Source organism: Peromyscus eremicus, chromosome 10, assembly GCF_949786415.1.
Source record: "Peromyscus eremicus chromosome 10, PerEre_H2_v1, whole genome shotgun sequence".
In the NCBI taxonomy this organism is placed as follows: Eukaryota; Metazoa; Chordata; class Mammalia; order Rodentia; family Cricetidae; genus Peromyscus; species Peromyscus eremicus.
Genome location: NC_081426.1, coordinates 18,106,993 through 18,119,141, shown reverse-complemented (window position 1 = coordinate 18,119,141; position 12,149 = coordinate 18,106,993). Strand labels below are relative to the sequence as shown.

At 42.3% G+C, this 12,149-nt stretch overlaps 1 protein-coding gene across 1 annotated transcript in view; it reads right to left on the bottom strand.

Moving 5' to 3' along the window:
- Positions 1–12,149, bottom strand: part of Cobl (cordon-bleu WH2 repeat protein) — a 233,115-nt gene that overhangs the window by 136,958 nt on the left and 84,008 nt on the right. The window contains exons 3-4 of the mRNA XM_059275430.1: positions 5,055–5,265; positions 3,242–3,470 (exon numbers count right to left, since the gene is read on the bottom strand). Of these exons, the coding sequence (XP_059131413.1) occupies positions 3,242–3,470; positions 5,055–5,265 (440 nt within the window). The remainder of the gene's footprint in view (positions 1–3,241; positions 3,471–5,054; positions 5,266–12,149) is intronic.

Here is a 12,149-nt window from a genome sequence, read left to right as displayed (position 1 = left end):
TGTTCAGAACAATGGTGTTCCTTAAAGAGAATGCTTGTGTGAGAAATTCTGTTGTTGAAGAGACAGGTCAGCTATCGGTTGGCAAACAGGACACAGCCCCAGCACTCAGATGCTCCATCACATCACTGGGCTCTATGCAAATGCTGCATTTTCTTTCATTAAATGTGTTTTAAACATAAATTGGCATTTATTGTATTATAATCAATACTTTACCAAAAATGATAAACTTCCTGCCGAAAACAGAAACTCATCAGAATATTAGCTTTTAGTATATATGTTCATATGGGTATGTGTACGCTCTAAAAGGCTCACTAAAACCGTAATTCATATGTGTTTATGTCTGTATGTATATGCTTATGCAAATATGCACAAATACATGCATGTAAATATGTGTACCTCCGTGTTCATATATATATATATATATATATATATATATATATGTGAATGTACATGTAAATACACAGAGACTTTCTAAATAAGTGCCAAATTTGAACCAACCCTTTGCACACCTATATTACTAGGATATATAGGGTTCAATTTCAATCCCACACTGGCGCATACTCCGCAGCATGTAGGCTAGACCTGGGCAGGTAGCACAAAAGTGAGAACCACAGACAAGTGGAGGAAAAGGGGCCTGGTGTCATTTCAGTACATATCCCTTTCACCTGAAGCCCTGGCCCACAGACTTCCCTATCTTCAACAGTCGCAGCCATTGCTATGGGTTAAAGCCACACAGCAAATTCTCACACGGGTACGCTCTTGTCTAGAACAACTGGGGAACTGAAAACTTAAACCATAACCTCCTGTCAACCCAGCAGGCCCCCTCCCTTCCCTGGGGTGCCTCAAGCCAAACTCAGCTCCTCAGGGTCTGACATACATATCGCCTCCGTGCACCCTCCCATCCGGAGCCATGCAGAGTGCAGCCTGTGAGCTCACTCACTGTTACCTTGACTGCTCAGAGAAGGTTCAGACTGCGTTTTGGTCAGAGGAACTGGAAAAGGCAGGCAAGGAGAGAATGAGAACAGCTTGGAGGTCTGCAGCAGCCCCGACCAAAGCTCTAACTACTCCTCAGTCTCAAGTGTGGGTTACCACACTCACAAAAGTGACAAAGGCCTATGCAGAGCTGGCCTGTATCTCCAAGCCTGGACTCCCCAGCACAGGCTGCTAGGCCTGCAGTGAGCACAGGGGGCAGCAGAGCCTTGGGATTCTTCAAGCATCCATCAGAGCCCAGACAGCTGAGGCATCAGCCAGCAGCCTTAAACTCCTGCGGCTCTCTCCCCTTTCTCCAGCAGCCGCAGGACCCGAGAAAAAGCTCCCCACCCTCTTGCAAAGGCTCCCCACCCACACCCTAGCAGCTCTGCTGGTCAGCTTCCAAAGAGAGAAGGGTCCTCAAGGACCTCTGGAAAATGCTCCTTTCTTCTTAGATGTCTGGTGGTTAGCAGGATGAGATGGAGGCATGTGGCAGGGTGGTACCCAAGGACATCAAAACAGGCCTGGTCTAAGTGAAAGGCATACAGGTGGCCTTGGGCTGGGAGGTCTACCCACCACAGGGTTGGGAGATATATTGCCACGGCAGAGAGTGGGCTACTCTGGGTCTTTGGAGTTTCGGTCAAGAGTGGAAAGGCTAACTGGCTGTATCTCATGTTCTGAAGCTTGCCATGTCCATAGATTACATGAGCTGTGCTCAGCGTCATGGTCCTGCTGAGGCTTCAACTTTCATGTTTCTGACACCTCAGTGGGACTTCTCCTTAACAGAGAGGCAGGCTGGTATGACTTCTCCAGGAAGCAGCTTGGCTTCTGCTCTTTAAGATATGTCCAAGTGAGTGTGTAACAGAAGCCTAGGTGTGCAAGCCTTTTTACTCTTGGATCCCTAAACATAGAACAGTTTTTCTTTTTCTATTAGGAGAGATTTTCTTTTCCTTTTGTATTACGAGAGAAGACCCCCCACCACACACACATAAAAAAAAAAATCCCATAATCCAAGTTTAAATGTAACCAAGCAAATATACTCTCAGCACCGGGTCTGTGCTGCTAACACAGGGAGCACTGCTGTGTGTGCTTGAAAAAGATTCGGGTTGGGAGATCACACCTGAGGTTCCCAAGTTCAACCTCCAGAACCAGGAATATCAGCAACAATAAACTTGACTATGTTCTAAGCCTCAGAGCACCTTTTCCAGGAGACTCACTACTCCACGTGCCTCACCCTACCTGGGACTGGAACCCTTTCTTCCATGTCAATCGGGAGAAGGAGCCCAGAATCCCCAGAGAAGGGGTGGGTTGAGAGGAGCCAAAGTATGGACTGGACCCAGAGAAAACCACTGTTTTCACAATATAGTTGCTAATCAGGAAAACCATATTTTTATTAGAATCAATTATCTTAAAAGCTGTATTTGAAAGACCATAGAAGCACATATAAAAGACCAGCTGCATGTTTTTAGAAGTCCAGGCTATCTGGAGAATAAAGGACACGGGCAGCAGCCAGTGTTATTTGGACCCATTTTGTGAGAGTCCCCAGCAGGTAATCGCAGCTGTTCTGACTTCATGATGGTGGCATCTATGCCTTGACCAAGGGCAGAGTTCCACCCTTGAAAGTCCATCTTAAAACTGAAATGCCAAGGACTATAAATTATACTTTTGCCTGAGAGTTATTTAACGAAAACTTCAAATTGTTATGTCAATTGGAAAATTCTGATCACATAATGTATTTCTCTATACCAACCTTACACAGGGCCTGCCACTCATCTCTGGCACTAATGATGGTGCCACATTCACATCACAGGTGCAGCATGGGCAGTAAACTAGTGTAAAATTGGCCTGCGGCACCGATCACGGGAACCAGAATTGGTGGATGTCAGAAGATAGTCAGTGTTCTTCCGGCAGGTGATCTTAGACACGAACAGTGGCTAAGGCCTGGGAGCCATGACAGCTGAACCAGAATTCAAGCGATGTTGTAAGTGGTCTCTGAGTAGGAATAGCAAAAGGTGGACCCTCTCCTCACCATTTCTTTTTATTTGCTATTTCTTGTCAGAGTTTGAAGGAAGACGGAGACACACTTAGCAGACAGGCCAAACTCTTCTTTTGCCTACTTCACCACTGGACAAAAATCCAGGTGCCTGAAGCTCCCCACACCCATGTCTAGGTAGTGCTACTGACAGAGGCAAGCAGAGAATACAGGTTTTGTGTGCAGACCTCATGTCCGAGTCACTATGCGTCAGGGTATGTTCAACACGGCAAGCCTCACCTCTTCTATTGTCCCATGCATACAGCTCCTTTATCCCTAATTCATTCAGGGACTTGGACAGCTCCAGCTCCTCCCCAGCAACATTGTCCCTGAGCAGAACCACGTGATCCGGGTTGACCTCACACTTTGCACAGATGACTGGCAGAATATTCTGCAGAGGCACCTCAGGGCTCACACGCACGACAGCTTTCTGTGTTCTCAGGTAATTCACGACCAGACGCACGGATTTCTGCAAGAACACACCAGACACAAGAATTCTATGAATACGTCTTCCTGGTATTACTTTAATTTCTGTTTTAATTCTAGAGTTGAGTATGGCCTTAGTCATTCTTCCATGAAGTTGGTGGGTCCAGGAGAAAAAAATAACATAATGAATACTGAAAAATAAATGTACAGAATATTAGATGTTTGTTAGGATCGCTCTTATAATTAGCAACCACTAAACAACAGGGAGAAATCGACATAAGTGAGGCATCTAAATTTAAATCCTGTACATGTACAGCCTTTCACAGATTCTGGTTAGACTCAGGCACAAATCATTTATATATTTTTCCTAAGGGAAAACTCTCTGTAAATGGTATGAATAGTTTTAAGAATAAGTCTCATAAAATAAAAATGCTTGCTTTAGAAGTCAAAATATCCATATAAATGTGAATATATATATAAGTTTATATATAAAGGCATTATATGTAATATAAGTACATATAAGGTATGGACAGATATATATGTACATATAGATATACATATATTTATATATGTATGTACATATGCACTACATATAGTTATATTAAGGCCAACCTGATCTAGACAATGAGTTCCAGGACAGCCAAGGCTACCCAAGGAAACCCTGCCTCAGAAAAAAAAATTTTAAAGGAATTTGGGATTAATTTTACTTGATAATTTATGGCTGTAATAGAATAACAACTAAGATATTCCCTGAATGCAACAGTCTAAACATTTAAATTAAAAAATTTAAATAATACATTTTGATCATAATCTCTCTTCTCTCCCAGCTCCTACCAGGTCCTATCCACTCCCCAACTTCATATGCCTGCCCCATCCCCCTCTCTCAGAACCAAAAGAAAACAAATAGCAAAAATCAAAACTTAAAATAAAAATTTCCAAAGGGCCTATCTCTTCTCTCTCTCTCTCAGACAGCAAATTCTTTTATGGAGCTCTGACTCTTAGGGCCAAAAGAAATCCAGGAATATGTGTGTCAAGAAAGCAGTCACCAGTTAAGTAAAATTGAGAAATCAATTTCTTGATCGCACAGCTACATTTCAAGTGCTCAGATGTGACATAGGACCTGTGACTGTCATGCTGGAGAATGCAGATTTAGGAACACTTCCATCTTCGATGTGGTTCTGATGGACACTTTGTCCTATAATAGTTCCACTTGTATAATATAGAAAGGGTCAGTATTACAACAACAAACATTATAAATTTGGAAAGTTCTTTTTTTTTTTTTTTTGGTCTTTCGAGACAGGGTTTCTCTGTGTAGTTTTGGTGCCTTTCCTGGTTCTTGCTCTGTAGACCAGGCTGGCCTCGAACTCACAGAGATCTACCTGGCTCTGCCTCCTGAGTCCTGGGAATAAAGGCCTGTGCCACCACCGCCCGGCTTTAAAGTTCTTATTTCCTGTTGCAAATCTCATTAGTACCTACCTTCACTTGGCATAGAAGAAGAACCCTCAGTACAGCACTGTGTGTTAGGTACTCAAACAAAGAGCAAGCCTGACCTTGACAGCACTCCTGCACACTCACACACAAATCTGTATCTCTGTATGTTCTCGGACAACACACAGGCGCCACTGACCTCAGGCACCTTGGGTAGGCCAGGCTTAAGTTTCTCTTCAGGAACTTTTTCTTTCAGAAGTACAGTGTGTATATTCAAGGACCCAATCAAAGTATTTGGCTTAAAACTCAAGGGCTGTTGGGTCTCAGAAGACCAGATCTCCAGGACATGATGAGAAGGATTCAGGTGGTTCTGAAGGCAGAGGTCAACCAGAAGGTCCATCATGGCATGGCTGAAAAGGAGAAGACAAATCATGGTTATCAAGACTGTCTGCAGGCTCCCTTCTGTCTAGCTGAGTGAGGCAGAGCAAATGCACATGTGGATGCATGAAAAAGCCTAGAGAAGAAAAGAAGAGGAGGAAGAGGAGGAAGAAGAAGACAATGACGACAAAAACAATGTAAAAACTAAGTTCTTATCCATGATTATATGATGGCATATTAACAGTTTCAATGCTACCAACATTACTAAAAGAAAAACTATTTTAACAGCCCCTCAAAATCATAATAGATGAAAATAAGAGTTCCATTTCTAGTTAAATCCATGGATCTACTAGGTTAGCTCTCTAAATTCTATAAGCAAAACTACACAACCTATGGTTTCATGGCACTGGTTTTTCAGTTATTTGTAAATGTAAAGATTAATTCAAAGATTAAATTTTAAGTTGAAAAAATTGAGAGGTACTTTGATGAACAATGAGCCAACAAATTAACAACTGACAGACTCTACCAAGATTGAATCAAAGAAAAATGAGAATCTTGAACATACCAATAATAAATAGAGATTGAATCACCTCACCAAATCAAACCTCACCAAAAAGAAAAATCTAAAACCAAAGGATGCAACAGAAAATTATACCAATTAATTAAATAACACACCAATGTTTTTTAAACTCATGAATAATAGTAACAAAAGAATAGACATCTCTCAACATCAGCAAACCACAGGCTGCCATACCAAATGAACAGGGATGAAAAAAAAACTCCAATAAAATACTAGCAAATATAATTCAATAGCACAGCAAAAAGATTATGTCCCATGAATGAATAGGATTTATTTCTAGAATTCAAGCCCAGCTCAATATATAAGGGCAAGTCAATAAATAATGTGATATATCATACCATCAAAATTTACCATAAAAACACAAATATACATCTCAATTCATACTAAAAATATCTTACAAAATTCATCCATTCATGATTTAAAAATCTCTCACCACAATAGATACATAAGAACTTACTGCAATACAATAAAAATCACACATGCAGAGAGAGAGAGACAGAGATAGAGATAGAGATAGAGATAGAGATAGAGATAGAGAGAGAGAGAGAGAGAGAGAGAGAGAGAGAGAGAGAGAGAGAGAGAATGAAGAAGCATAGAACACTTACTGGTGTATGGGGTCATTTATTTGAAAAATTTTAAAATAAATAAAGCCTTGTGTCTGAACCCAGAAGAAAACACAAGCCCTTGGTTCCTCGATCCTTGGCTCTGAGCAAATACAGTATCAAAAGAATCCCCTAAATGCTGTATTTCTCATTCATTTATTTATTCATTTATTACCTAATGAACATTGAGAATATTCTGATTGATTCAAAGAAATACTCAAGACTGTCAAGCAATGGTTACCACATCTTCCATCTAAGATGACATTAACAGCATGCGCCAACCAGTACAACAATGATTCTCATGAAGCTGACAACCTGTGTTCCCTTTGACATTGGGTGGGAGGGACCAGGACACCTTCAACCTTCACATATACACTAAGGCATGAGCAGGATAAGCCCTGCTGTGACGTCTGATTCTTCCAGCTTGGATACATACTCACCTTTCTCCCAAAACAGAACTTACAGTACAAGGAAAACACACACTGCCATGCAGTGTACCACAGTAAAGCCTTCTCCACAGAGAAATCTCTTTGAAAAGTACTAAAACAACCCTGCATCTTCTTTGCTAGTATTTTGTTCAGGGTTTTTCTCATCCCTGTTCATTTTGGATGGCAGCCTGTGGTTTGCTGATATTGTAGTTTGGAGATATTTATTCTTTGTTGCGGTTGTTGAAGAGTTTAAGAAGCATTGCTGTGTAATTCTTTGAATATTTGTTATGATTTTCTGTTGCCTCCTTTGGTTTTAGGTTTTTCTTTTTGGTGGTTTAATAAAATAAAATAAGGCTGAGGGTGAAGCTCATTGGCATGACTATCATGAAATAGGCACTGTGGAAAAATAAAATGAAATAGAACAATAAAATGCCACTATCATTGGGCTGAAGAGATGGCTCAGTGGTTAGGAGCACTTGCTGCTCTGGTGGAAGACCTAGATTTGGTTCCCGACATCCTTGTAGTGCTCACATCATTTGTACCTCCAGTTCTAGGGGATCTAACACCCTTTTCTGGCCTTAGAGGGCACCAGGAACATATGCAATGCATTTTAATATACATGCAGGCAAAATGCTTATATATACATACATATATATATAATAAAATGAAAATAAATCTTTTAAAAAATACTAATTTCCATTCATTGTCTTTCTGGTAGCCTAGGGCTACTTACTGTATATTCACAAGTAGTTCCAGTATGAGCAATAGGGACAGTCATTCCGAGATTTCTACAAACTAGCCGTGCTGGAGCTCAATTTATACCCACATCTATGGATACTGATTCCAGCTTTGTCTCAACTAAGCCTACTGGGGAATCAATTCCCACCACATAAACATGTGAATAGAAACTATCAAAGAATACAAAAAAGCACACAGCCATTAACTAATACCATCCAAACATTAATGTCTGAAGAACAACCAGAGTCCTTGGAAATATATCTGAAATGCAAAGTGCTATAAAAGGGAGCATGCATGTTTGGGGCTTTCTCCACTAGAGAGAATACATCCTTTTTGCCTTAGTAGATGCCAATACATGCAACTCTATGTATTGACAGTGTTTATCATTAGGTCGAAGTAAATAACTTGGTGTCCAAATCTCAACTTTCTATATCAAATGAAATTCTAAAATCAGCTGACCCAATCTCTATATAATACTGTCCTCCATCCTTCCAAGTCACCGAGGAAAGGATGCAGATTTCCATAGAACTGCAATGACATTTCAACATCTGAGGGTTGGAGCAGTTATCAATAGCCAATAACCTACCTACTCCAACTTATCATTAAGTGGAGGGGGAGGCACAAAAACAAAGCAAAACCTAAAACTCCCAAACACAATAAACTAGACATGCCTCACTATGAATGTTACATTACTAAAGAGCACAGAGTCATTACTAATTCTGCCTTGAGGAGCAAACAGGTTCCCACACCTTCCTGGTGGCTAGAGCCTATACTCAGCTCAGATCAGTTTTTATGGAAAGGTGAGGAGGTTTGGGGGCAGATAGGACTGAGGTCTTAGTAGCTGCTCCACCCTGCCCCAGCTATCTTTCACTGTGAAAGTCCTGTTGGAGCTTTCTCCTAAGGACTGACTTGGCTGTAATGGGAACCTGGGTACAGATAAGAAAACACAGGATGCGGGGTCAATTTACTATGTGTCGAGAGGGGGTTGGCACTTGATTTAAAAGAGGATGCTCACTGGCATGACTTGTGACTTTGCCATCATTTTACATTCATCAAAACCAAGTGTGAGTGGGGCCATGTCTGTTCCAGTTTGAAGCACACCTGTTAAACTGCTACTTGGTGGAGCTCCTCAGGTCTCTAAAAGCTCCTTTGATCCTCCTGGAGAAACCTATCCAGAAAGGGAAAGATGGCTCTATGCATAGTGGCAATGCCTAAGAATGGACAGAGGTGCTAGCTGCCTCCAGTCTCTGTGTGTTTTTATGACAGACGCATCAGATCCCAACTTGCCTCCTGCTGCCCATGGACCAAGAACTAATGACTTTATTAACTGAGTGTTATGCGTATACCTCCACGTGGTGTTAGTAGGTCACTGTGTCACTCTACCACAGAGAATTTTCCAAAGACTGGCAAGGCTGCTTGGCCACTCCTCATCATTCTCACCACCTGCTGAGCCTGGCCTCTCCTCCCATGAACTCCTAGAGAAATCCTGGCCCCTGGTCCACAACTTTCCTGACATCATCCTCTAGTCAGGGACTGGTGTCTTTCCCCAGCAGCATTCTGTTAGTGGTACTCAGATAGCCTGCCTGTGTGGAATCCTGGGATCACTACGCATGGCCTCTCTAGCCTAGGAAATGTGCCTGCACTGCTTTGTGCCTCAGTTTCCCCACAGTATGAGCATTAGGCTAGAGTCCACCTTAGAGGGTTGTTGGAGACTTCCATAAATTAATAGCTTTAAGACACTAAACACTGTCAGCCCAGATGCAGGCACCATGTCACTGCTTGCTAAGTCAATGGCAGTTCACTGCTCTGTTCCATGTGAACTGTATACTGCTCTAGCAGAGGATTACAGTGTATGTGACTAAGTGCCACCCTGCTCTCAGCAAGTGACATCAGACCCTCAAATTGCAAAAGAGTTTCCCCTATCTCCTAAGGAATGAAACTTAGCAATCAGACACTCTCAGAATGTCAAAGGCATAGTTAGGCATGCTAGAAAACCAGGAAGTGCTAGAGACCCAGCCCCCAGGGATGATGCCATAGGAACACTCAAGAATCTGAATAAAATACACAAATAGCCCTCTGTGCTACTTCTCTACCTAATCACCCATTTAAAATTAAGGTGGAATCACAAGCTTAATAGAAGAACAAAAATTATAGTAATAAAGGGGGAGTGACCATCTCCCAGAAACAAGTAAGCTGAGCTGGAGGGCTTACTTGTCTCTTTAATTTTTTCCTCCCATTTACCCTCCATGGCTTTTTTCATTCAGCTGCTTTGCCCTCTGCTGCCCAATGCCATTTAACATTCATAACACAGATGAAACTGTTTCTGGGCACTTATTATAAACCTAATTATAAATTTGAAAAGTGAGCAGAATTTTTATAAACTTCTTTCTCTTAAAAATATTTCTTTCTGCTAGGCAGTGGTGACCTTTAATCCCAGCACTCGGAAGGCAGTTAGGGAGATCTCTGTGAGTTCAAGGCCATCCTGGTCTTCAAAGTGAATTCCAGGATAGTCAGGAAACCCTGTCTCTGGGGACAAGATAAAAATTTTTTTCATATATATATATATATGTATGTATAATATACATCTATTGCTTTCTAAAAGTATACAAAGTTTAAAACTTGGTTTTGCCTGAGTCAGTGACTCCAGTAAGAAACTGGTCTTCTGCCTTACGTGGCTGTTTTCAGAGTCGTACTAAGGAACTAAACAAGAAATGAAAGGTCTGTGTGGCCGCCAGCACTATCCCCACGCTGGTGAGCCACTCAGAGGCCAACAGGCCAAAGTCAGAGGGGCCACAAACCAACTGCTGTCCTGGACTGAAGGGAATCTGTCTCTAGATCACAACCTGTTGTTACCCTCAGAGGGATGGGATAGGTGGAAAGGCACTGAGGACACTCCATCTGGGTGTCTGGGTGATAAAGAGGATGGAGTACATATAGTACTCCAATCTCCTTCCTCATGTCATCAGGCCAGGAAGAGCCCAAACTCATGTCAGGACAGAGTGCCTGGCCAAGGGCACAACCAAGAACATGCTGTTAGCAGAAGATCTCCTGATGAGGATGCTATCTGAAACTTTAGGGCTATGGAGACATAGTTTAATGGACCCCACCCGTGGTGTTCTGATTCAGCCAAGCTTGGGTGGGGCTGAAAAACCTATACTTTTTTTTCCCCAGAGTTGAGGACCAAACCCAGGGCCTTGCACTTGCTAAGCAAGCACTCTAGTACTGAGCTAAATCCCCAGCCCCCAACCTACACTTCTTACAAGTGCCCTGGTGGTGCCAATGTTACAGCTGTAGGGGCTCACCTTTAGAACGTCATGATACTAAGTATCATAACATGCACACTGGGGACCTATGTTGACTGAATGGTCACCGGGTGCTAGGTACGCAGAGTGCTTTCAGGTATAACCCAGCAGTCTTAAAACAAACTGAATTTACGTGCATGGCCAAATCTCAAACTGTTCCAATGTGTCCTAGTTTCTGGTATGGACCAAGGCCAGCATGTGGCCCGAAGCTCTGGGTGAGGCATACCACAAGGCCAGTACAAATCCTGAGAGAAAGTCCAGTTTGACAGGTTCATGTGGCACCAAAGAGGAAAGGCAAGATGTAATCAAGGTCCTTGGCAGACAGTCTGCACTGAGGATCTTTACCAGGGAACATACAGCAATACAGTCAAGAACAAGATAGGAGACCAGAAAAAGGCCCATAGACAGGGAGGTCTGATGGCCAAAGGCAGGATTTCAGATATGAAGCTGAAATCTCCAACCAGAATCCAGTCTCATGAAAGCCTGAGTCCTGGTTAACAAACGCTATAGAGAGAACAATGGAGTAAAATTCCAGAGACTTGATCTCCCAAGGCCGTGTAGCTGTTGCCTGTCTATAAGAGGTCTAATAATTTGGGCTTAGAGAGAAGTGCAGGTTGCTAAGTGGAGAGAGCCTGTCTTCTTACGGCAACTGAACTTAAAAACAATCTGAAAACAACGCTGCCTGGAGTCCTTGCTCTGAAGAGAGGAGATAAGCTTAAGCTGGGAATCCAGGAGAACCTGGTGCTTATCCTGTTCAGTAGCGATCCCATATGATGCGGGTAATGGGAGCAAGTGTGGACAGGTTCTTCCCCAAAGGTATCCCTTTTCTGACCACAGTTACTCTTGTCCTTTTTTAACTCTGTCCTTACTGTTTTCCACCTGTGTCTTAGAGGTCACCTTTCTTCAGAGTCTATAGCAATGGTTCTCAGCCTTCCTAATGCTTTAACCCTTTAATACAGTTGTGGTGACCTCCAACCATAAAATTATTTCACTGCTACTTCATAACTCTAATTTTGGCAATGTTATGAATTGTAATGTAAATATCTGATATGCAATGTAGTATATCAATAGGCGACCCCTGTGAGAAAGTCATTTGACCCCAAAGGGGGTTGAGACCCACAGGTTGAGAACCACTGGTCTATACCATTCTGTGTCCAGCTTATTGGAGAAGCAGATGTCTTCTATACGATCCTCATTAAGAGGTTGTACCGTGGCAGACCTGGACACACCTAATTACCCTCAGAGTAATGAATTCTGGTTGTCTTA